At 43.2% G+C, this 27,500-nt stretch overlaps 1 protein-coding gene across 1 annotated transcript in view; it reads right to left on the bottom strand.

Moving 5' to 3' along the window:
* Nucleotides 1-27,500, bottom strand: part of tmem94 (transmembrane protein 94) — an 85,811-nt gene that overhangs the window by 43,848 nt on the left and 14,463 nt on the right. Inside the window, exons 4-7 of the mRNA XM_077739527.1 lie at nt 16,165-16,267; nt 15,975-16,061; nt 11,484-11,600; nt 4,284-4,340 (exon numbers count right to left, since the gene is read on the bottom strand). Of these exons, the coding sequence (XP_077595653.1) occupies nt 4,284-4,340; nt 11,484-11,600; nt 15,975-16,061; nt 16,165-16,267 (364 nt within the window). The remainder of the gene's footprint in view (nt 1-4,283; nt 4,341-11,483; nt 11,601-15,974; nt 16,062-16,164; nt 16,268-27,500) is intronic.

Below are 27,500 nucleotides of genomic sequence, written 5' to 3'. Positions count from 1 at the left end.
TAAAAAAATAAATAATAAAAAAATAAATATATTAAAAATAAATATATTAAAAATCAGCGTGTCCTCAAACATTGTTGTGCTTGCACATACGAGAATAAGGCTCCAAAACTTCCCAAAAAATAGAAATAAATACGCCATAAAATATTTAATTTTTCCCATCGAAATGAACTAAATACAAATTAATCTGTCAACACTCACTGAAAAAACACAAAAAACAGGGCATTACAATGGAAAAACAGATTTCTTTTTTTCCTAATTCACTGCCTATTCACAAAGTGGTTCTGATGTTCAATACTAAAATGTAACATTATTCAGTACAGACAGACAGTAGCATTTACTGCCGAGTGCGCTCTGTCTATCTCACTCTCTCGCCTCTGTAAAATCCATCTATTTTTAGTGATATTAAAAACATTTTAGTACTATTAAACCATAATTCATCTGTTACTTTTAAATAAATGGCAAATTCGAATAAATAAAAGTTTTTTCCAATCCAATATCCTTTTTTCAGTGATTTTTCAGAGGGTTGGAACAAAATAATTTGTTTTTATTTCATTTCTATGGGAAACGTTCATTTGAGTTACGAGTAAATCGACATAGGAGCTCAGTCCAGGAACGAATTAAGCTCGTATATCGAGGTACAACTGTATTAAAAATTTTGTTTAAGGTTGTGTGTCATATTGATTGAAAAAATATCACAACATACTGTGTAATAAAATATATCAAATAAAAGATGCACACCATGGCCACGAATGGCTAAAAATCAACCAAATTGCTACTGAGGTGTATTATAAATCTAAATAATGGAAAATAGAATCAGACATACAAACCATGAATAAATAAATGATTCACATGTACGGATTATATCATTTACTCAAGTAAAACAGTATTACTAAAGATAAAAAGAAAGAACATGAAATAATTATTAAAACATACAAATATAGAAAAATAAATTAGGAGGAAAAAGAAAACCTGTCTTGGTGACAGGGTGCACACATTACCATCAGTATCACTTTCAATAATATGATCATCCCATACAGCTCAGACAGGTATTTTTTTAAACATTCTCGCATGCCTACTAATGATAGTCTTGCAGACATGTAAGAAAATCTTTCAGTTTCATATTTGCTTGTCTTGCTAATACACTAGGTCAATGTTTTTTTTATTTATTTTTTACCATATTCGATTCATCTAAGATGGCGGCGCGCACGGGTGCGCGACTCTTTGCTCTCCAGTTTGGGGTTTTGTTTTCTCAATCTTATATTTACTTAATTACATATGTGAGCCAAACTTTTTCTACAGTAGCCAGGATTTAATTACTCTCGGGAGGAGATGCGATATATCCATCACAACGGACTACTAACGGACCTACGATATCCCCGAGGACATCTCGAGACCTCCGAGATTTACGTGGTTAATCAGCCCACTCAGAGCACGAAAGAGGCGGTGTAGGCGAAGGGAAATAAAGCAAAAGCGCGGATCATGGGCAGGCCTAGCTGTTAAGCTAAAGCAGAAACCTCACCGAGCACCGCTTCTTTATTGTCGCTGGTGACTTTAACAAAGCGTGTTTAAAGACTGTTCTGTTTGTCCAGTACGTGAAGTGTCACACCAGAATAGAACTCTGGATCACGTTTAATCAAATATTAAACATGCTTATCGAGCCGCTTCCCTCCCTCTCCTGTCTGTCCCTCACCCCGATACACACTCCACTCCGGAGGCTAATAAGGCCACAAATAAAGACAATAAAAACTTGGCCCTTTCTCAGCTGCAGGACAGTTTTTCCCGCACCAACTGGGAGCTTTTCAAACACCACAACCTCCAGGACACCACTTTCCTACATCAAACACTGCACAAACATCACTGTTAATAAACATACACAGGTTTTTCCCAAACCAATAAGCCTGGATGACCTAGGACAGTGTTTTTCAACCTTTTTTGAGCCACGGCACATTTTTTACATTGGAAAAATTTGTGGCACACCACTAACCAAAAATTTTACAAAATGACACTCTGTATAGTATATTTACTACAGCACGGACACTGGACAATGACATCATATTTGCAGAAAACTATTAATAAATGTTAATTTTAAAAAAAGGATATTGGATAATTTCTCACGGCACACCTGACGATCTCTCACGGCACACTAGTGTGCCACGGCACAGTGTTTGAAAATCACTGACCTAGGAGACACAGGCACTCATAAAATGCTGCAACACCGCCATCAGGTCAGACGACAGCGCTGCCAGAACAGAGCTGAAGAGGCATTAAAAAAGCCAAGGCATTAGTGTTCCCTTGCTTATCACAGTTAATGGGAACCGGGACCCCCCGCAATAAGTGCATTTCCGCGAAGTAGGGGTGCCCCTTCAAAAATGCTTAAAGAAACGTGTAACACGTGCACAAAAGCACCACCAAGCAAAAACATCATAGTAGTCCGTATGCAGGATCTTCTGCAGTTTTTTGCACGTAAGAAACATCGTTATTGGGAGTTGTGAACATTGTTTTTTTGGGCGGTGAAGATGCGCCTGTAAACAGCCATGACATCATCAATGCGATTCCTGAACTCTCACCATGTTATTGACCATTTCTTTGGCCTTTTTTTGATGCAATTACTAATTCTTATTGAATATTTTGTTTCCACCTCTTGTAAGATGATGTAATTCATAATTTTAACTTAATATCTTAACATTTTTTATATTTATTTTCCTGAAAAAAAAACTGCGAAGCTCTGAGTCCGCGATAGCTGAAGCGCCAAGTGGCGAGGGAACACTGTATATACAAGGAAAATTGAGGAGCATTTCACAGGAAATAACCCGAAGAAGAGGTGGCAGGGAATACAACATATTACCAATTACAAGAACAATAATACGTCTGTTAACGCAGATGCCTCACTAGCTGAGGAACCGAACCGTTTCTTTGCCCGCAAATCAGACCCAGTCTCAACACACTCACCACCACCCTGCAGCAGTGCACTGAAGCTTCAGGAACATGAAGTGAGACCGGTAATGCAGTCTGTGAAAACCAGGAAGGCTGCTGGCCCCGACGGAGTACCTGGGAAGGTGCTCAAAGCCAGTGCTGACCAGCTGGCTGGTGTTTTCACAAAAAAAAAATGTTCCCTGCAACAATCCATCATTCCATCCTGCCTGAAATCTGCCACCTTTATCCGTCCCCAAAAAGCCAACCATTGACAGCCTCAACGACTATAGGTCTTTTGCACTTACGCCTGTGACCATGAAGTGCTTTGAAAAGTTGTTCGCCCGCCACATCAGGAATACAATTCCTCCCTCAGTTGACCAGTTTGCTTATAGAGCAAACACGTCCACCGAGGATGCCTTCGCCATACCTCTATATGCAGCATTGAGAAACCTGGAGCACCATGGGAATTACGTGAGGGCGATTGTAATTGACTATAGCTCAGCCTTCAACACTATAATACCGGAAATTCTGGCTGACAAACTTTCCCACCTTGGACTATCTTCTTCTATCTGTTGCTGGATTAAGAACTTCTTAACCAACCAATCACAAACAGTTAGACTCGGCCCCCACCTCTCTTCCTCCATTACACTGAGTACTGGCTTCTCTCAAGGCTGTGAACTGAGTCCTCTTCTTTACTCCATGTACACATACGACTGTACACCTTCCCATTAGTCTAACTCCATCATCAGATTTTCCGATGACACCACTGTGGTCGGATTCATCTCAGGATGCGATGAGACGGCCTACAGAGATGAAGTTTACAAACTGTCTTTGCGGTGCACGGTGAACAATCTCACACTGAACATCACAAAAAGTAAAGAAATAATCCTGGAATTTCGCAAGCACAGCACAGATTTGGCCCCACTCCTCATAAATGGAGCATGTGTAGACAGGGTCCAGTCCTTCAAATTCCTGGAGGTCCACATCACGGATAAGCTCTCCTAGTCTACAAACACCACGGCAGTGGTGAAGAAGGCCCAGAAACGACTCAATTTTCTCAGGATATTTAGGAGGGACAACTTGGACACAAAACTCTTATTGAACCTTTTGATACGACCGCTTCGCCATATGACATTCTTGTCTTATGACGAAAATTTTGATCGGATAATTTGCCCAAGATACGATCAAAATTTCATGATGCGACCAAGCCAGGTGGCAATGGCACTGTCTTTTTTGCATCTCTTTCGTGTATAAAATATTTCTACAACCACTGGGCAGACTGTGCATTTCCCCCGCGTTGGGTACTTTTACAGGTGACCAATATTACTATGGGATTACTATGGGGTTGATAATACAAGAGTGTTATATACCTGAGAGGAAACCACTTCAGTGTAGCTGCTTAGAGTGTCCTCAGAGAATTTAGCAAGCTGCGGGTAAAAGAAAAAAAAAGACAAAAATATGAAAGAGGTGTATCATACAAAGTACATTTCTGCATGTCTTTAGCTGTTAGAGTTAATAATTGAATGTGGAAAATATTAATTCAATTATATTCTGCTTAATTGTTTCACTTTACACTTAAGGAAAAAAAAAGAAATGTAGAAAGTTAAAGAAAAGAAATTCTCATTTCAAAGCTTGGCATTCAATTAAATTATTTCATTGCAAATACTGAAAACATTAGCAAAAGTACTATCTAAGTTTTTAATACAAAATATCCCATCTGTTTTAAAATAAGACTCTTAAATTGAGTATATGAATATTCTTATTTTTAATTTGGTACTCGGATGATTCGCCGAAAGATGTTTCGCCGAAGGACGCTTCACCGAAAGACGCTTCGCCGAAAGACGCCAAGCCGAAAGACGCCAGGCCGAAAGACGCAAAGCCGAAAGACGCCAAGCCGAAAGACGCCAGGCCGAAAGACGCAAAGCCGAAAGACGCCAAGCCGAAAGACGCTTCGCCGAAAAAAATGTAAGTGTTTAATTTATCATTTTATTAAACATAAAAGTGGGGATGTTTCTCATTATTTTTTGTGCCCTAGTGGGAAAACACACACACATGATCAGGGGGCGGGCGCGCGAATCCCGTTTTGGCGAAACGTCCGTCCGGCGGAACGTCCGTCCGGCGGAACGTCCATCGGGCGGAACGTCCGTCCGGCGGAACGTCCGTCCGGCGGAACGTCCGTCCGGCGGAACGCGGGTTTTAATCTTTTGTATGATGCTTTCTCCATACAAATTTATGATGAGTTTATACGACCTTTTTAGGGAAGAGAAATAATTAGACACCAGATGTTCCAAGTAGCTGAAATGATCAGGAAACGATGTAAAGAAATCTTGGGGCGTTGATGCTAGAGGGGAATTAACGCGTTTAAGGTGTAGATGTTTCTCTCTATTGTGGTGTGTGAAAGATAAGCCTGACGTGATATGAAATATATCTTTTTAATTGCAGGACAAAATGGGCCCTGCACTATTCATGGATGCAATCTGTTTGCTGCCCGCATCCTATCAGCACACGTGCATGTTTAAACTTAATCAATTGAAAGTGGATAAAGTTCCATACACGATTATTGGTCATTAAAATAATCTAGAAATAAAATACAAAAACATTAATGCATTACGCATTGTAGAGTGTTAGTTTTGCTGCATTGAGACTTATGGCAAAAGACAACGTATTGACAACTTAAGCTTGCTATGAACTATGGTAGTCTTCTCCAAGACTATTTTTGCAGTAAAAAAGTGATATTTCAAACATAATCACTCGCTGGGTTACGGCATTTTTAAATTAAGCAAAACATTGAATATGTAGTCACACCTTGAGATACGAGCGTACTGAGCAGTTGAACTGATAGCATTAACAGAGTTTACAGTTTTAACAATGGGGTTTCTGCTGAAACAAGAAGCACCTGACTTCAATCCTTTGATTGCACCTCTAAGATACCAGATTTGTGGAAGGGTTTCCTCTTTGTGGAATAGTTTGCGCACCCTGCCCTAGTTCCCGACGCAATGCTTTTGCTGATAAGACAGTGAGAGACTGCCGAGAAGCCATTTATGGGGATGGCAGACTACTTATGATACAAACATGCATGCCATTAATGAGGGAAGGCGGCTTGGTGACTAAATGGTAAGCCTATTGACTTCATAGTTCTGAGATCGAGGGATCAGTCCTGGGTTGGTTCCATCCTTCCCTTGTGGAGTTTGTGGGTTTTTTTCGGGTACTCTGATTTTTTTCTACAACCCTTTTACATGCAAGACAGGCTGATTGAAAACTCTAAATTGCCCCTGGCTTTGAATGTGAGCGTCAATGGATGTCCTCCTTGTGCGCTTTTATTGGCTGTTGACCGAAATGTTTAAATTTGATCGAATATCATGGTGGAACAGATTTGGGATTTTTGAAACACTAAGAGTGTTGTGAGTATTCCATAGTACAATACTTTGACACACATAGGAAAAAATTGTGTGGGTCATTGGAAAGTCAGATGTTGACTTAGTATATATTCACACCTATTAAAACATGCCATCTGATAGAGCACTGGTGTCAAACATACGGCCCGCGGGCTGGATCCGCCCCACCTGGTGGTTTGGTACAGCCCGGGGAAGAAAGCTGCATTGTATAAAAAAAGTGAATTTTCTTTAAAATTTGTAGTTCTTGTATTATCCGCTAGGGGGCGCAGTGTTTTAGTACGTGCAGACAACATGAATTGACATTTATTTATGTTCTTATGTTATTCTCTTGTTCATAATATATTGTTCATAATGTAAAAGGAAAATTCTGTTAATAAACATTTTGATAATTTACTCATTCTTTGCACTAATTATTAGTATTAGTGACTAATACAAAGGAAAAAAGTGGACTTATTGTTAGTTCTATGTAATTTTGCAATGACTTTACTAGTCCGGCCCGCTTGATCTCAAATTAAGCTGTATTCGGCCCGCAGACCAAAGGGAGTTTGACACCCCTGTGATGGAGCGTAGTTTCACTTTTGGGTATATTTTCAGTTTTTTATCAATACATAGGGCGCTTCCTCAGAAAAGACCCTAGATGACACTTGGCTAGCGTATGTTATGCTAGCCACTCGTGTACCTATGCTATGCTAGCCACTAGTGTACCTATGCTATGCTAGCCACTAGTGTACCTATGCTATGCTAGCCACTAGTGTACCTATGTTATGCTAGCATATGTTAGGCTAGCGTATGTTAGGCTAGCGTATATTAGGCTAGCGTATGTTAGGCTGGCGTATGTTAGGCTAGCGTATGTTAGGCTAGCGTATGTTATGCTAGCGTATGTTATGCTATTTGCTAACGTAAGTTATAATATCCGCTAGCGTAAGTAACGCTAGTTGCAAGCGTATGTTAGGCTAGCCACTAGCATGTTTTTTTTTTAAGACAGCATGAGCAAAACTAAGTTTGATAATGCTTTATTGAGGTAAAAGCTATGCTCTGATATTAAGAGTTCAGCGTTCAACATGCTCGCCTCCACTTTCAGTCAGAGTTGTGTATTCCGGAAACTTGACATCTACCATTATAGAGAAAATTTTAGACTTTATGTGGAAACCTTTTGGCATAAACGAATTATGTTTGATCTGATAATAGGATTTCTAAATTGCCAGTAAGCACTTTTTGTGAATGGCAGGCAGAGATTATTGCAGGTATATTTTAACAAATGAAAATTTAAAGAAAATGTAGCAAAATTATAGTCCAAATGTGTAACTTAAAGACAGACAGAGGAGCTTGTAGTATCGGGTTTACGAGATCACAAAAATTTGCTGGAACAAAATCTCTTTAGTTGGGCTCCCATATTTTGTTACGGGAAGTCTTATGTTTCAACAAGAGGCATGGTTGAATTGGTGCGAGCCACGAAAAAATGGCGGGAGAGTCGTTAGCGTGTCATTCTCACAGTTCTTGGGTTGTTGGTTGGATCTCAGGGTCGATCCTCACAGTGCGAAGGTGGTCTTCCCACCAGGGTTGCATGGGTTTTCCCTGGGTACTATGGTTTCCCATCCCAAAAACATGCAGGGTAGCCTGGTTGAATAGTCAGCCCACTCAGAGTACCTCGGAGGCGGCGAAGAGAGAGAAAGCAAAAGCATGGATGCCGGGCGGGCATAGCTGCTAAGCTAAAACAGCAACCACATGGATCACCCCTTCCAGGTATCTTTTTGACCAACGCTAAATCCATTACCCACAAAATGGATGAATTGGAACTTCAGATTGCTACGTACAGCTTTGTTAGGAACTGCAACATTATTCTCATGATGGAAAAGTGGCTACACCTGCTGCGGTATCGCTAGCTAGCCGAACACTATTTTGAAACGGTTGTTCTTAACCTCCTGCTAACGGCTGTAAACAAACAGCAGCTTGACCACCCCGTTGGAGTCTTTATTGTCGCTGATGACTTCAACAAAGCGTGTTTAAAGACTGATTTGCCTGAATTTATTCAGTACGTAAAGTGTTACACTAGAGGAGACAAAACTCTTAACCATGTTTATTCTAATGTCAAACAGGCTTATAAAGCCACTTCCCTCCCTCACATGGCTGGATCAGATCATCTCTGCCTATCCCTCACCCCCGCATACACTCCACTCCAGAGGTTAACAAGGCCTTGTCCCCAAAAAACCAACCATTGACAGCCTGAATGATTATAGGGCTGTTGCACTCACGCCTCTGATCATTAAGTGCTTTGAAAAGTTGGTCGCCCGCTGCATCAGGAATACAATCCCTCCCTCAGTTGACCCTCACCAGTTTGCACAGATCTGGCCCCACTCCTCATAAATTGAGTATGTGTAGAGAGGGTCCAATCCTTTAAATTCCTGGGGGTCTGATAAGCTCTCCTGGTCGACAAACACCACGGCAGTAGTGAAGAAGGCCCAGAAACGACTCAATTTCCTCAGGGTACTCAGGAGGAACCACTTGGACACTAAGCTTCTGGTAACCTTCTATTGAGCCACTGTCGAGAGCATCCTGGCATACTGCATCACAGTGTGGTATGCTGGAACCACGACAGCAGACAAAAAGGCCATGCAGAAAGTGATTGACACTGCCCAGATCGTCGGGTGCTCTCTGCCCTCACTGGAAGACATTGCTAGCCCTCGATATCTCAGCAGAGCCAGGAACATCGTCGGGGACCCATACCACCCTGGTCACAATCTGTTCCACCTGCTGCCCTCTGGTCCCACAAATTACGGACAGATAGGCTTAAGGACGTTTTTCCCCCACATCCATCAGGACTCTTAACTTGTGGTAACACGAGACACAATCTTTTCTGTGTAATAACTTCAGGGTGAGGTAATATGAATAGACATTGGGCAGTGATCTGTCTCCTACTTGCTGACTGAAGCTAAGTGAAAGAAAGTGAGAGGTAAGTGATCCGCTCAGGGGTGATGTGACGTATCCATAACGTCAGAATGCCAAATTACAGTTCCAAAATTATCACTTATTTGTGTCTTTTGCCGGGAAAACACACCTTATGGAGAAGCACTACCAAATCTACATTTTTGCTCATTGTTTTGTCATTGTCAGATCGTCTGCTTTAACCTTCCATGTTTCCACGTCTCCACGCTACCTGTTTCCAAGTCCCCTGGTTTTTTCCCCGTCAGGTTTGATTTTGTTACTTTCCTTGCCTCCTGCTCAAGTTATTAACGTTTTGTTTGAGCACGCAATTGGGTCCAACTCCACGTTTCCTCGCCACCACGTTGCCAACGACAGCCTCCCAGGTCCCTCGCCGACGATTTTGAGCCCCTTCCCCTACTCGTGATGTCCCACCTATTGAAATTTTCGCAACGAAGAAAAAATCTTCAGCCTCCATCACCCCCTCCTTCATCGGCCTAGTTATCTGGATTTGGACTCTGACTATTCTGCCTGTGAGGAGGGTACAGAGCTAATGTATTTATTAGGGTCAGATTCGGACTGAGACTGCGATTCCCTCAGCCGATTTGGACATCGATAATCCGCCCCGTAGAGTCTCGACTCCTTCATCTTCCCCACAGGGTTACTACTTGGGTTCCCGTGAGGCGATCTACAATGGACGGCAAGGCGGCTCAGGTAGGGGTGTTGAACACTTACTACAGAGACCTTTTGGGGGGGGGGGGACGTGGCCGCAAGGCTTTTCCCGTGTCCCGGAGGTGAGCGTCCAGATGGGATGATCCAGAGCCCCCGTACCGACTAGTCCACCATTCATCCCCGTTCCAAAGCCACGTTCCAGTGCCCCCATGCCGACTAGTCCTCCAGTCAACCCCGTTCCGATGCCAAGTTCCAGGGCTCTCGTGCCGACTAGCCCCCCAGCTATTCCCGTCCTGGCGCCACGTTCCTGCTCGCCTAAAGGCAACTCTACCGGCAGGTGCCTCGGACGCCCGCCGGACCGGCCAGCCACACGCCTTCACATGTCCTTTCTCCGCCCATGGTGTATCTACTCCCTGCTTGCTCATTGTGTGTTTCCCAGGTATTCTTAATTGTCTTGTCAAGCCTCATTCTATTTAAATCCCAGTGATTGTTTTGTCGTTGTTGGGTAGTCTGCTTTAACCTGCCATGTTTCTACGTCTCCACGCTGCCTATTTTCAAGTCCCCTCATGTTTTTCCTGTCAGGTTTGATTTTTTTATTTGATACCAAGTGTTTTTTTAGGCATTCCCTCGTCCTTGCCTGCTTTCTTGCAATTGGGTCCAACTCCACGTTTTCTTGCCACAACGTTGCCAAAGACGTAACAGTTATCGTGAGTACAGTACAAGTATTTACGCATTGATTAAATAGATTACATTTAAATATTAATACATTACAGTTTTTACAAATGCAAATAACTGTTACATTTAATATATAAATTTCGATTTAAAATATTAAGTATTGTAAATATTGAGAAATTATTCTGGTCATTTTAACTATAGCTGCAGTTACGAGTGTTAAAGCAACCAAGTTAAGCAACACTAGGTCCCTGACGATGGCCACATGAATCCCAGCTTCTGATAAATATTTACTATCAAGGTCAATGACTATTGCCTCAAATCCATATGCTCATATTAGACATATTAATTTGCGTCATATATCGCTGAGCCCTATTTAAATCTGTTTACCAGCGACGTTTGGGAATCCAGCTCTAGAACAAACCTACTAAAGTACCAGACTGCTCTGTTGTAATTCTACAACATCAAGAGAACATACAAGAGAATCATCCTTTACGTTGTTTTATTCATCTCATTTTCTGAACCACTTTATCCTAATTAGGGTTAGAGGGTGTGCTGGAGCCTATCCCAGCTGACTCCGGGCCAGAGGCGGGGGAAAACCTGAATCGGTGGCCAGTGGATAGAAGGGCTCAAGGAGATGGACAAACATGCACTCACAGCCATACCTAAGAGGAATATAGGGTGTGCAATCAGCCTACTGTGCAAGTTTTTGGAATGTGGAAGCCCACAGCTCCCAGGGAAAACATGCAAATTCCACACAGGTTAACCAATGCATTTGAATTACGCATTTATTTTCAATTTATTAAATGGAAAATAGAACACAAAAGATGTTTAAACACAGTAGCAGCATTAAGAAATATTCAATAAGTGTAGCGGCATTTCAGTGTTTATAAAAGATATTAATGTCCTCACCAGTCCAGCTGGAGATGCATTGTTGAACTCACCAAGGACCCTTGCCTCCCCGAAAGCGTTGACCAATACCCACATGACAGGGAAGAGGAGGGGTAAAACTGGCAGAACACCCATCAACTGAAATTACAGTAATTATTATTTTTATTATTTTTAAATAATTCAATATCACGGAATGGTGGGTTTCATTTAAGTGGTACATTTGAATAGCAATTTAAACTGAATCTGTTTCCATAGCCCAATGTGACAAAGAGAATAATGTGGTTAAGCTGTCTACAGGAGACATATGTAAAAGTGGTGGCCAAAAATGGTAGTGCATCCAAGATCAAAATATTGAACCCCAAAACATGCTTGTACCCCTTTGTTTTGTCAGATACATTTGGGCAAATAGGTTGTTAGTCAACCAACAATTGTGCAAGTTCTCCTACTTGATAAGATTTGAGAGCCCTGTAGTTGTCAACATGGGTAAACCTCAACCATGATTAACAGAGAGAGCCCTGTAGTTGTCAACATGGGTAAACCTCAACCATGATTAACAGAGAGAACTAATAATTGGTTAATAATTTTGGAACAAGCAGTGGCTCTATCTCAGAGATTGTGGAGAATAAATGGGGCTGAGACACTTAGAAATATCAGCTGAGGTTCTTCGATGAGGTTCAAGAGTTAATGACAAAAAAAAAACAAATAAGTTGTGTAAAGTCTCATTCCTTACACAGGGTTTCTTTCCCTTGACCAATAAAACAAAGAAGCGTATCAGGACGGTAAACCATTGTTACATTAATACTTCCAGTAAATCATGTTTACTGTTTTCTACTTATATACTTCAATATAATGTTTTCCTACTGTGAAGCAGTTATTTGGAGAAAGACAAAAACACGAATCCAAACCTGAATGTATGGGAGAAGGAAATTCTACAGTCGGGTAAATAAAAAGTATTTAGTCAACCACCAATTGTTCAAGTTCTCCGACTTGAGAAGATTTGAGACACGTGTATTTGTCAGCATGGGTAAACCTCAACCATAATAGACGGAATGTGTGGGAAAAAACTGAAAATCACATTGTTTGATTTTTAAATAATTTATTTCTAAATTAGAGTGGAAAATAAGTATTTGGTCACCTACAAACGAGAAAGATTTCTGGCTATCAAAGAGGTCTAACTTCTAACGAGGTCTCCACTCGGTACCTATATTAATAGCATCTGTTTTAACTCATTATTGGAATAAAAGACACTCGTCCACAACGTCAGTCTCTTACACTCCAAAATCCATTATGGCGAAGACCAAAGAGAAGGACACCATAGACAAAATTTTAGACCTGCACCAGGCTGGGAAAACTGAATCTGCAATAGGTAAAACGCTTGATGTAAATAAATCAAGTGTGAGAGCAATTATCAGAAAATGGAAGACATACAAGACCGACCACTGATAATCTCCCTTGATCTGGGGTACTATGCAAGATCTCACCCCGTGGCGTAAATTGATGGCAAGAACAGTGAGCAAAAATCCCAGAACCACATGAGGTGACCTAGCAAATTACCTAAAGAGAGCTGGGACTACAGTAACAAAGGTTACTATCAGTAACACAATGGGCCACCAGGGACTCAAATCCTGCACTGCCAGACGGGTCCCCCTGCTGAAGCCAGTACACATTCAGGCCCGTCTGCGGTTCGCTAGAGAGCATTTGGTTGATCCAGAAGTGTGATATAGTCATATGAAATCAACATAGACCTTTTTGGTAGGAACACAGGTTATCGTGTTTGGAGGAGAAAGAATACTGAATTTCATCCGAAGAACACTGTGAAGGATGGGGTGGAAACATCATGCTTTGGGGATGTATTTCAGCAAAGAAGAGCTACAGAAAACGCTTGGCCTCCGTTATTGCCAACAAATGGTACAAAACGTATTGAGATGAACTTACGTATTGACCAAACACTTATTTTCCACCATGGTTTGCAAATACATTCTTTAAAGATTAAAAAAATGTGATTTTCAGTTTTTTTCCCCCAAATTATGTCTGTCATGTTAGAGCTTTACCCATATTGACATTTAAAGCCCTCTCTAATCATTTCAAGTAGGATAACTTAAACAAGTATGTTTTGGGCTTCAATGTTTTGATCTTGTTTGCATTTCCATTTTTAGCCACCACTTTTACATATGGCTCCGGTAAACTGTAAGCACCGTTCAATCTATGTTTTGATGAAAATGTGTCTGTTCTGTGTTCTGTATAACAAATGGTTACCATAATAATACTACAACTACTCCCATTCTATCAGATTTTCCCATGAGTGTGTGAGTTTGAGTGTATGTGATTGCGTGAGTGTGAGTGTGAAAGTGTGAGAATGTTGGAGAGCAAGAGAGCGAGAGTTAGTGAGTACGTGAGTATGAGTATAAACAGATATGCGTACGTTTACACATCTATACGCGTACGTGTACATATATACGCGTACGTAAACGCATGCGTGCATGCGTACGTAAACGCAGGCGTGCATGCGTACGTAAACGCGTGCATGCATGTGTACACGCGTACGTAAACGCATGCGTGCATGCGTACGTAAACGCATGCGTGCATGCGTACGTAAACGCATGCGTGCATGCGTACGTAAACGCATGCGTACGTAAACGCATGCGTGCATGCGTACACGCGTACGTAAAAGCATATGTGCAAGCGTACACGCGTAAGTAAACACATGCGTGCATGCGCACACGCATACGTAAACGCATACGTAAACGCATACGTAAACGCATACGTAAACGCATACGTAAACGCATGCTTACAACCGTACGTAAATGCACGTGTGCATGCATACATGAACACACGCGTGCATGCGTACGTAAATGCATGTGTGCTCGGGTACATAAAGGCATGCGTGCGTGTGTGCGCGGGTACGTAAACGAATCTGTGCACGAGTACGTAAACGAATGCGTGCACGCTTACATAAACGCGTCTGTAAACGCGTCCGGAAACGCACGCGCACACGCGTCCGTAAACGCACGCGCACACGCGTCCGTAAACGCACGCGTACGCAAACGCACGCGTACGCACGCGTACGCACGCGTACGCAAGCGTACGCAAGCGTACGCAAGCGTACGCAAGCGTACGCAAGCGTACGCAAGCGTACGCAAGCGTACGCAAGCGTACGCAAGCGTACGCAAGCGTACGCAAGCGTACGCAAGCGTACGCAAGCGTACGCAAGCGTACGCAAGCGTACGCAAGCGTACGCAAGCGTACGCAAGCGTACGCAAGCGTACGCAAGCGTACGCAAGCGTACGCAAGCGTACGCAAACGCACGCGTACGCACGCCTACGCAAGCCTACGCAAGCCTACGCACGCCTACGCAAGCGCACGCAAGCGTACGCAAACGCACGCGTACGCAAGCGCACGCAAGCGCGCGCACGCGCACGCAAGCGCACGCAAGCGCGCGCACGCAAGCGCGCGCACGCAAGCGCGCGCACGCAAGCGCGCGCACGCAAGCGCGCGCACGCAAGCGCGCGCACGCAAGCGCGCGCACGCAAGCGCGCGCACGCAAGCGCGCGCACGCAAGCGCGCGCACGCAAGCGCGCGTACGCAAGCGCACGCGTACGCAAGCGCACGCGTACGCAAGCGCACGCGTACGCAAGCGTACGCAAGCGCACGCGTACGCAAGCGCACGCGTACGCAAGCGTACGCAAGCGCACGCGTACGCAAGCGCACGCGTACGCAAGCGCACGCGTACGCAAGCGCACGCGTACGCAAGCGCACGCGTACGCAAGCGCACGCGTACGCAAGCGCACGCGTACGCAAGCGCACGCGTACGCAAGCGCACGCGTACGCAAGCGCACGCGTACGCAAGCGCACGCGTACGCAAACGCACGCGTACGCAAACGCACGCGTACGCAAACGCACGCGTACGCAAACGCACGCAAACGCACGCAAACGCACGCGTACGCAAACGCACGCAAACGCACGCAAACGCACGCGTACGCAAACGCACGCAAACGCACGCGTACGCAAACGCAAGCAAACGCACGCGTACGCAAACGCAAGCAAACGCACGCGTACGCAAACGCACGCGTACGCAAACGCACGCGTACGCAAACGCACGCGTACGCAAACGCACGCGTACGCAAACGCACGCGTACGCAAACGCACGCGTACGCAAACGCATGTGTACACGCATATTCAAACGCATGCGTACACGCATACATAAATGCAAGCGTAAATGCAACCGTACACGCGCACAAACGCATGCGTACTCGCGTATATAAACACATGCATACACGCGTACGTAAACGCGTGTATATGCATGCAACTATACACGTATGTATCCTCCGTAAACGAATGTGTGCACGAGTACGTAAACAAATGCGTGCACGGGTACATAAGTGCATGCGTGCACGCGTACAAAAACGCGCCTGTAAACGCATCCGTAAACGCATGCTTACACGCGGCCGTAAACGCATGCGTACATGCGTCTGTAAACGCATGCGTAAAAACAATGCCGTTTTAAAAATGTACCTGAAGTTGCAAAAAATTGTAGCTTGTAGGAGTTAGGTTGGGCGCATCGCAAAAGTAGCGTATAGAATTTAAAAGCAGGAATGTAACCTAGGAAGGGATCAAAAACAAAAAATAAATTGACACAGGCAATGGGTTTTAACTGCATTCAGAAAAAAAAAACAATATTTCAAAAGGTGATGATGAGTCTTACCAACACAACAGGACACACAAGCTTAGTAATGACACACTGCACTGTAAATCTCTCATTGTCGAGGACGGTAACTGGCCGGGATCCAGCAAATTCCAAACTACTCCTGTAGAGATGAATAATCGGGTGAAATAAATAATTTTAAAATGTGTCCCTAAAGGTAGTATAATTTCATAATGACCAAAAAAGTACTTAAAACTGTGGTTCTTCACCTTGTTAGTGCTATGGAACCCCACCTATTTCATATGTGTATTCACCAAACCCCACCAGTTTCATATGTGCATTCACCAAACCCTACTGTTGTGTAAAACAAGTTGTGAGAAATAAAACACAGTAGTTGCGCTATAAAAAAATTCTCTTTTGAAAAATGGGTTAGATGAGAATGGAAAATTCCAATTACATCGCAAACGTATACACAATTATATAGAGCAGGGGTCTCAAACTAGCGGCCCCTTAAATGAGAGATTATTGTCCGGCTGGGCTGTCCAGTGCCTCGCTCACTCACTCATTCATTCCTCCAATCAGCTGGGCCGAGGGGAAGCCGTGAAGCCGATCACTCTGCTCGGCTCAGAGAGCTGCCGTAATCCAATACGATCAGAGAGCGAAAGTGCGCATGTGCCACAGACCCGCGCTACTTAGCCAGCCACTGTATATCTACTGTATGCTCATTTTTTTATTTTATTTTTTATTACTGATTGTTTTATTTTTTATTCATCTTTAAGTTAATTTATTTAATTCATAATTTTTCCGTTAAAAAATAAAGATATTTCATAACGGTGGAATGTTTTATCAGCACTTTTCTTGTGGAAATCCTGATGCGGCCCAGTCTCACCCAGACTCTACCACTAGCGGCCCTCAGGTCAATTGAGTTTGAGACCCCTGATATATAGGTATACAATAGCAGGAGCATGCCTTTTAGTAAAAAGTAAGGACAGGATGATGAATCTTACCTACTTAAGCAATGTCTGGCTGTTATTTTTGTTAACATTGCAAACCAAAGTTAAAATATGACGAAAATAAAAACGCAAAATAGCAGTGCTGTTGCGTAGTTCATGCAACTAACTATAAGAGGAAATGACTTTGCGGAAGCACTGCAGTGTGCACTGGAGATGGTATAAATTTTCAAATCTGCAGAGTGTAATGCTTAAATCTATGTCAAGAGAGCACAGCAAGTTAACATTTCTGATCAGGTATACTCATCGATAATACTTGCAAATGGTCAAAGCTTGAGTTTATACACTTATTCACTGTTAAAGAACTGATTCAGTTCATTGGCCCAATCCCTGTTTCAGGACAATCCGGGTTTCTCTCACTGTTGCCTCCATGGCCCGAAATGGTCCTCAAGCTCCTCCAGACCTCTTTGGAGTTGCCTCTCTGGAGTTGGTTCTCTAGCTTCTTCCTATAGACGGTCTTTCCCTTCCTTATCTCTCTCCAGCTCTTTCTGGACCATTTTTAGACTCTCTTTCTCCCCAGACCTAAAAGCCCACTTCTTCTTCAGGAGTGCCCTTAGATCCATGGTGACTCACGGCTTATTGTTGGGAAAACAACAGACCTTTTTGGAGGGTACAATGTTCTCAGCACAGAAGTTAATATAATCTGTCATGCAGTGGGTCAGGCAGTCAATGTCTTTCCCGTGTGAATTGCACAGCACCTCCCAGTCAGTGGTCTCAAAACAGTCCCTCAGTACCATGCTGGTCTCCTCGGTGCATCTTTGTATGATCCTCGTGGTAGGTTTTATTTTCCTCATGATAGGGATGTAGGTGGGGATCAAATGAACCAGGTTGTGGTCTGAGCGGCCCAGTGGGGCAGGGGGACTGAGCTGTATGCCTCCTTTGTGTTGGCATACAGCAGGTCCAAAGTTTATTGTTCCCTGGTGTGGCACTTCACATACTGAGAGAAGGCGGGGAGAGTCGAAGTCAAGGGAACATGGTTAAAATCACCAGAGATAAGGAGAGACTGGGGGTGTGACGTCTGTAGCCGGGACAAAGTAGCGTGGAGCAGCTTGCGAGCCACTGCCGCATCGGCCGAAGGACGTCTACACGCAGTTATTACGATAATGTGCGAGAGCTCCCGCGGGGGATGTAAAACGGCCTGATGCTAACAGCTAACGGCTCGATATCTCGAGTGCAAAGTTGCTCCTTCACAGTAATATGCCCGGGACTGCACCATCTACTATTAATAAAAACAGCTAGTCCCCCACCTTTCTTCCTACCGCTCTCCTCAGCATCTCTGTCCACTCTCACCAGCTGAAAACCATCCAAGGAGATGGGAGAGTCTGGTGTTAGGTCATTCAGCCAGGTCTCCGTGAAGCACATAAAGCAGATTCCAATATTGTCGTTGTTGTTTGGGAAGCGCCGTTAGCTCTTCCATGTTATTGGGGAGAGATCTCAAGTTCCCCATAATAAAAGATGGAATGCAAGGTCTGATGCGTCACTTTCTCTCCTGACATTTTCGTCCAGCTCTGCATCCTCTTCTCTTCCTTTTTAACTCCGCGGGGAGGTCCAGGGGAATCCAAGTGTAGCGTAGCGCTAAAAGGTGATCTGTTGTGTAAAACAGCGGAGGATGGCTGAGTGGATCAAAAATCTAATGTCCAGAATGTGCAAAGATAAACTAAACTAATAGATCAAAGACTGCCTCTCGCATAACTTGAGTCTTGGAGTAGTCTTGAAAGTAAAGTTTTAAAACATTAAAGTATGGAATATAATATATAAAGTAAAGTAACAAGTATAATCTTAAGAGACAATAATTTGTAAAATAAAGGATAAAAAGCTGTAAAAACAATACGAGTGAGGGTTTAGGGAGCCACTGCAACAATGAGCCGCTTTGAACGCCTATGAGTGCCAACGATTCTGAAATTATTACTTATTGGGGCCTTTTGCGGAACTTTGTGGAGAAGCATCACCAATTCCGTCATACGCAGCCGGCTATGATGACAATTAGGCTTTTGTCGAGTCAATGATATTGACAAAGCCTATGTCTGATTATTATTACTGTACGTGATCGGACATCAGGTCGATCTTTTCTAAATTGTATAGAGTCTATGAAAGTGTGTTAATGTTTGGTCTGTGGGAATACTTCATTGAATTGCTAAGTGGAGATTTAATGTGCGGCAAAGGATAGAATTGCAACACTGCCAAAGTAATACGCCACCAAAAAACAAAGAACAACTTAGTTCTTAGCCATTTCTGCAGACTTAACTAAGGTTTGATTCACGGTCCGGTCGCTTTAAAATATTGATTGCACAAAGGTTCACTTGGAAGCGAACCGAGACCACACATCTGGCGAGTTTTTGGAATGGCTGTTTGGTCTGCACCAGAATTCATTGGTTTCTACTTACACTAACTAAATAGCTGCGCACCCAAAAAAACGATGGTTTCGTTTGGTGTGGACATTAGGTTCTTGTTCACAAGTGAGGGAAGAAGGGAGCATGAGATTCACCAAGGGATCTGGGCAGATTGTGCAGTAATGATGCTGTACTGGTCCATAGTGGTAAAAACGAGCTGAGGCAAAAACAGCTGACGTTGGATACACGTTGTACTCCTCAGTTATGGTCCTGAGCTGTGGGTAGTGACTGCGAAGACAAGTAATCCGGATACTCTTTTCTAAGAGTCATACAATTGTAGTGGTGAGTGTGTAAGGGGCTTGATTTGGGTCTTTTCAATGAACCGTATTTTCTCGCATATTGATCGCCTCCGCATATATTAAAATCATTGCATTTTACAATTTATCTCGTATAAGATGCCCCGATTCACATTTTTCAACTCCATATTCATGGTTTTAATAGGGAGCACAAATATGTTATCTTGAAGGGAAAGTTTTAAGAAATATGGTGGCACGTGGTATTTTCTGAGATACTGTATGAATCAAAAGGATTGTCTGCTGGATTGAACATTCCAAAAGGGTGTTGCCTGCACGTGGGCAAATTTACAGAGGAAGTCACGTAAGCAGTACAACCAAGAAGTGTGTCCGAGTTTGGAAGAAGAGATGAAATAATAGTATGCGATGCACATTACGCAACTATCAAGGCTGATATTCTAATGATCGAACACAAGACCTTCCATCATCCTTGAACAACTATTGGGATGTGCTGACATGTTAACCACTACAAACACATGTATCAAGGCTACACGCAGCTGGCCAGTCAGAGCCCGTTTAACTACCAGTAAAAAGTAAGATAGCGGCGGCCTGAGCGGGCAATAGCAGGCACAAGTGAGAGGGTTTTTTTCCACAGGATACAGCTTTTTTTTCTTGAATTTCACTAAATTTTGTTTAGCATTTCATCTTTTTTCTATTTTTAAATAAATGACGGTATCGGCCGCATTGTCTCGCGTTTACGAGTTTATTCTCTCTCATCTTAGTCCGTTTAGCGCATGTCAAGTCTAAATTGTACATATATAAGCCATACCTTTGATTAAGTCATAATTTTTTTGTTACAAATACAGCTTATATGGGACAAAATAAAGTAGTTGAAACTTTGTACAGAGTCCACCCGTGGCTGAAAAATGCAATGGTAATCCTCAGTCTCAGCTCAAATTTGAGTTTCAATTCAAGAATTCAAACAGAGAGTTCAAGATGGTGGCGCGCACGGGTGCAGCGGCTCATTGCTCTCCAGTTCGTTCGTTATCCTACAGTCACCACTTTCGGAAATAAAGGCAAGATACCCAATTTCATGACTTACTACAAACTGACCTTTGATATCCCCGAGAACATCCGGAGACCTCCGGGATCTCCGTAGATATCCAGCCCACCCAAAGTACGCCGGAGCCGGCGAAGAGAAAGGAAGCAAAAGCGCGGATGCCGAGCGGGCCTTGCAGTTAAGCTACAACAACAATCACTCCGAGCCCCGCTTCCTAGTATCTTTATGACAAACGCCCGATCCATTACCCACAATTTTTGGCGCGGATCTGCCTTCTACAGGCTGACTGAGGGAGGGTAAGTAAGAAGACAGCGAGAGGTAAGTGATCCATTTTATTCTTGTTGGCATTGGTGAGAAAACTTGCAGTTGCCGGATTGATGGCGCTCAAGAGGTAAATGCGATGTTTACATCGTGGCGGAGTGCTAACAAGTCTGAATTTGTATTTCAATGGGTCTTGCCTGGGATGGCGAACTTGTGGAGAAGCACTATCCAATTTCGTCATACGCAGCTGGGTATGATGACTATTAGGGTTTTTGTCAAGTCAATGATGACGACAATGCCTATGTCTGATTATAGATTATAGAAATTTAAACAGAAGCCAGTTTGCGGGGCTGTATATCAGAGGAGGTAGTCAGACTCACTCGGCCTGTTGTCATAACCGTGATGATAGCATGCTCATCCCTCCGCCACCTTCCCAATGTTTTTTTTTTTTTATTCATTGAATTTTGTCTTCTTTTGAGTTGATCTATATTTTCTTTCGTCTGGTATGTTCAGTAAGGATGAAAAATGCATTCTATTTTAAGTTTTGGATTGTTTTGGATTGGATAACTTGATTCATCCTGTATTCGGGAAATTTTGTTGTCGCAGTAGCAAGAGGGTGAGGATGCAGAAATCGGAAAGGCATTTAGACATAAATAGAAAGGTAATAAGTTAATAAACATGAACATGAATAAATATATAAATAAATAACTGTGTTGCAGGAATATATATATATATATATATATATATATATATATATATATATATATATATATATATATATATATATATATATATATATATATATATATATATATATATATATATATATATATATATATATATATATATATATATATATATATATACACACACACACACACACACACACACACACACATATATACACATACAAATATAAACATACACATATATATATATATATACATGAAAAAATGAAAAATGAAAATCAGACATAGGCATTGTCGTCATCATTGACTTGACAAAAAGCCTAGTAGTCATCATACCCTCAGCAGCGTATGACGAAATTGTATAGTGCTTCTCCACAAGTTCGTCTTCCCAGGCCAGACACATTTATGACATTTATTTATGACATATTCATTCATGTTAGCTCTCCGCCTTGAGCGCCATTTTCCGGCGACTACAAGTTGCCTCACCGATGCCAACAAGAATAAGATGGATCACTTACCTCTCAGTCTTTATACTTACCCTCCCTCAGTCATCCTGTGGAAGGTAGATCTGCACCAAACGACCTTCCTGTTTCTTCAATTCGACTTGACTTAATTTCATAGTAGGGATATGTGTAGTCGTCACGTCACGTGTTGCTGCAGGTTCAGAGACCTGATGGCAGTTGGGAAGAAGCTGTCCTTGAGCCTGTTTGTCCGTGCTTTGTAGGACCTGTAGCGTCTGCCAGATGGAAGCAACTGGAACAGGCCGTGTCCAGGGTGGTATGGGTCTCCAACAATGGACCCGGCTCTTCTGAGGTATCGGGGGTTGGCAATGTCTTCTAGCGATGGCAGAGAGCAGCCGACGATCTTCTGGGCAGTGTTTATCACTCTCTGTATGGCTTTTTTGTCTGCTGTCGTGCTTCCGGTATACCACACTGTGATGCCGTAAGTCAGGATGCTCTCCACAGTGGCTCTGTAGAAGGTTTCCAGAAGCTTGGTGTCCAACTTGTCCCTTCTCAGTACCCTGAGGAAGTGGAGTCGTTTCTGGGCCTTCTTCACTAACACTGTGGTGTTTGTGGACCAGGAGAGCCTATCCGTGACGTGGACTCCCAGGAATTTGAACGATTGGACCCTGTCTACACATACTCCGTTAATGAGGAGAGGGGCCAGGTCTGTGCTGCGCTTGCGAAAGTCCAAGATTATTTCTTTAGTCTTTGCGGTATTCAGTGTAAGATTGTTCGCCGAGCACCAAGAAGACAGTTTGTCGACCTCGTCTCTGTAAGCTGACTCATCCCCGCCAGAGATGAGTCCGATCACAGTGGTGTCATCGGCGAATTTGATGATAGAGTTTGACTGGTGGGCTGGTGTGCAGTCGTATGTGTACAGGGAGTACAGGAGAGGACTCAGTACACAGCCTTGTGGTGAGCCTGTGTTTAGTGTGATGGAGGAAGAGAGGAGTGGACCCATTCTGACCGTTTGTGGTCGACCAGTCAAGAAGTTCTTTATCCAGCAGCAGATTGAAGAGGATAGTCCAAGGTGGTAGAGTTTGTCCTTCAGGATGTCCAGCTTGATGGTGTTGAAGGCTGAGCTATAGTCTATGAAAAGCATCCTCACATAGTTCCCCTGGTGCTCCAGGTGGCTCAGTGCTGTGTGAAGAGCCACGGCGATAGCATCCTCAGTGGACCTGTTTTCCCTATAAGCAAACTGGTGCGGGTCAACTGAGGGGGGAATTGTCTTTCTGATGTGTCGGGCCACCAACTTTTCAAAGCACTTCATGATCACAGGCGTGAGAGCAACAGGCCTGTCATCGTTCAAGCTGCCGATGGTTGGCTTTTTGGGGACAGGAATGATGGTGGCAGATTTTAGGCAGGCAGGAACGATGGATTGTTGCAAGGACCGATTGAAAATGTCCGTGAAGACTCCTGCCAGCTGTTCAGCACAGGCTTTGAGCACTTTGCCAGGTATTCCGTCTGGACCAGCAGCCTTCCTGGTGTTCACAGCCTGCATTTCCAGTCTCACTTCCTGTTCCTGAAACTCCAGTGTATTGTCGCAGGGTGGTGGTGGGAGTGTTGACACTTGGTTTGATTTGTCAGATTCAAAGCGGGCAAAGAAATGGTTCAGTTCCTCCGCTAGTGAGACATTCGCGTTTACAGACATGGAATTGTTCTTGTAGTTAGTGATATGTCGTATTCCCTGCCACATCTTCTTTGGGTTGTTTTCTTTGAAGTGCTCTTCGATTTTCTTAGTATATGCTGCCTTGGCCTTCTTTATGCCCCTTTTCAGCTCAGCTCTGGCAGCTCTATACTTTCTTTTGTCCCCCGATCTGTAGGCGGTGTTACGGCATTTGATAAGTGCTTGTGTCTCTTTGGTCATCCAGGGTTTTTGATTTGGAAAAACTCGTATCCGTTTGTTTGTAGTGACGTTGTCAATGCCGTTTCTGATGTAGGAGAGTACATTTTCTGTATAGTCCAGGAGGTCGTTGTGTTCAAAAAGTTCCCAGTTGGTGCGGGAAAAGCAGTCCTGCAGTTTAGAAAGAGCGTTCTCGGGCCAAGTTTTTATAGACTTTATTTTTGGCTTTGTCTGCGTTCGGAGTGTGTTGTACGCAGGGGTTAGAGATATACAAAGATGGTCTGAACCAGCTAGATGTGGGAGAGGATCAGCTTTATAGGCATGTTTGATGTTCGAGTAGACATGGTCGAGAATTTTGTCTTGTCTTGTATTGCATTTGACATATTGGATGAACTTAGGTAGGACAGTCTTTAAACTTGCTTTGTTGAAGTCACCAGCGACAATAAAGACTCCATCAGGGTGGTCGAGCTGTTGTTTATTTACAGCCGTTAGCAGTAAGTCGAGAGCCGTGTTGACGTTAGCATTTGGAGGTATGTAGATAGCCGTAACTATGACGACCGTCAGCTCCCTCGGTAGGTAGTATGGTCTGCATCATATTGCCAATAGCTCCAAATCCGGAGAACAGTGGGTGTCAATGATCTTGTTGTTACAGCACCATTCATTGTGAATGTACATGCATAGTCCACCGCCTTTGCTTTTTCCTGTTAGTTCTTTGGAACGATCGTTCCGAAAAAGCGTTCGGCTAGCTAGCGATAGCGCAGCGTCGGGTATATGCTGGTGTAGCCATGTTTCCGTGACACATACATACGGTAGGTCCTAACACCCAGCCATTTTTTGTTAAAGAGCCTGACAGCTGATTGGAGGAAGGATCTGTGGAAGCACTCCTTCCTGCAATGAGGGTGCAGCAGTCTATTGCCGAAAGAGCTTCGAAGGGACTCCACAGACTCATGCAGAATCCTCCGCTCCTCCGCTTGTTAATTTCTTTGAGAGTTATGTTACTGGCTTTGTGAGCCATCTGCAGTTGACCCTATCAATCTGGAAGTCAATGTCAATCCAGTTGCTCTGATTTAACTTTTTTCTGGTCACCATGGTTGGAATCACTGAAAAACTACCTAGACCAAATATTATCAAATATCTTTATTTTTTAACAAAAAATAATGAATTAAATAAATTAACTTAAAGATGAATGGAAAATAAATCAATCAGTAATAAAAAAAATAATGAGAATACAGTAGATATACAGTGGCTGGCTAACTAGAGAAAACTAATTATTTTTATTTTGTTTCAAATGTCTGTATTAACAGCTCTTTAAATTTTAACTTTCTGCACTTTACTTCTTGCTGCTAGAGACCTGGTAGCGCTCCTTCTCACACAGCTGAGTCACATTTGGCTTGAGGGAGGAAGCAGTGGAGACCCTCAATAGAGCTTGAAGATGCTCATCAGTAAGTCTGGACCTATACTTGGACTTATTGAAGTTCAAGGTGGAGAAGAGTTTCTCACACAAGTATGTGCTCCCAAAAAGGCACATGGTCCGCTTGAACATTCGGGAAAGTTCAGGGAAGCTGGGGGTCAACTCTCTCAAAAATTGTCCAAGCTTGTCTGCTTCTCCACTCACCTCCCTGAACTTGGCTTTGAGTGCAGAGTTGCAGTGCAGGTCAATGAGCTCCATTTGAAGCTCATGAGGGGCATTTTGCACATCAAATGAGAAGGGGTCCGCAAACATTTGAAATGAGGCTTTGTGTGTCTTGAAGTCTGCAAATCTGTGATCAAATTCCTCCTGCACCTTCGAAATGCCCTCCACACATTTCTCACCACTGAATGGTGTGCTTGCATCCACAAGAGCTTTGCATGCTGGGAAATGGAAAAGGTTTCCTGAGAGAGCTGGGGTTTCCATAACAAAAGTTTAGTGCAAAATGCTCTCACGTTGTCATAGGCAGCACTGAAAAGTTGCCCCTGGCCTTGTAGCTTCTTGTTCAGTACATTAAGCTCATGTGTGATATCAACAAGAAAAGCCAAGTCAATGAGCCATTTGGGATCAGTTAGCACAGGAACAGCAACCCCGTCTATCTCCATGAAGTCTTTTACTTCTGCTCTCAACTCAAAAAATCTCTTTAACACATTTCCCCTGCTGAGCCAACGTACCTCAGTGAAGTAGAGCACATCCCCATATTTAGACTCCATTTCCTCCAAAAAAGCACGAAACCTTCTATGCTCTAGAACAGTGTTTTTCAACCTTTTTTGAGCCACGGCACATTTTTTACCTTGGAAAAATTTGTGGCACACCACTGACCAAAAATTTTACAAAATGACACTCTGTATAGTATATTTACTACAGCACGGACACTGGACAATTACATCATATTTGCAGAAAACTATTAATAAATGTTAATTTAAAAAAAAAGGATATTGGATATTTTCTCACGGCACACCTGACGATCTCTCACGGCACACTAGTGTGCCACGGCACAGTGGTTGAAAATCACTGCTCTAGAAGGTGGATCTGATTTGGTTGATGCATTTCACAACGACAGACATCACATTGTCAAACTTCAGGCATCCGCTGCAAAGGGCCTGCTGATGGATAATGCAGTGCAGAGCTATGGCCTCCTCCACACCCTCCTCTTCCAGTTTTTTTAACAAGTGCTACCAGTCCATTCTTCCTCCCAATCATTGATGGGGCTCCATCAGTTGTTATTTCAACAAAGCTCTTCCATGGCAAACCGGCATTCTGAATGGCATCACACAGCTTGTGAAATAATTCCTTAGCGGTGGTCTGGCCATGCATTGGAAATATTGTGAGCAACTCCTCCAACACTTCAAAATTGTCATCAACACCTCGGACATATATTGCGAGCTAGGCAGTGTCTGTGATGTCTGTGGTCTCATCAAGAGCCACTGAATATACACTGAAGTTTTGCGCTTTCTCACAAAGTTGATCATAAATGTCACTTGACAGGTCAGAAATGCGCTCTACCACGGTGTTTGCAGAAAGGCTGATGTTGTTGAACTGACTTTTCTTTTCTGGACAGACAATATGTGCATCCTGTAATATGCACTTTTTGATAAATTCACCTTCTGTGAATGGCTTGCCTGCCTTGGCAATCAGCTCACAAACGGCGTAGATAGCTTGGACTGCTGCATTACTTTCTTTTGTAGCCTTCTTGAAAAACCCTTTTGCCTCAGAAGACTTGTTTTAAGACTGTCAACCTGGTTGGTTCTCTCATCTCCCTGGTATTTGTCGTACTCCTCAGCATGTCTCGTAGCATAATGACGTTTCAAATTGTATTCCTTGTGGACCGCAACTTTTTCAGTGCAAATGAGACACGTCGGGGTGCCCCTGTGCTCAACAGAGAAATATTGCACTCCCCACTTTTCTTGAAACTGTCTGTGCTCATCACTGACCTTTC

This window comes from Stigmatopora nigra, chromosome 18 (genome assembly GCF_051989575.1).
Source record: "Stigmatopora nigra isolate UIUO_SnigA chromosome 18, RoL_Snig_1.1, whole genome shotgun sequence".
In the NCBI taxonomy this organism is placed as follows: domain Eukaryota; kingdom Metazoa; phylum Chordata; class Actinopteri; order Syngnathiformes; family Syngnathidae; genus Stigmatopora; species Stigmatopora nigra.
Note: the sequence above shows the minus strand (reverse complement) of the source record. Positions and strands in the feature narration are given on the sequence as shown.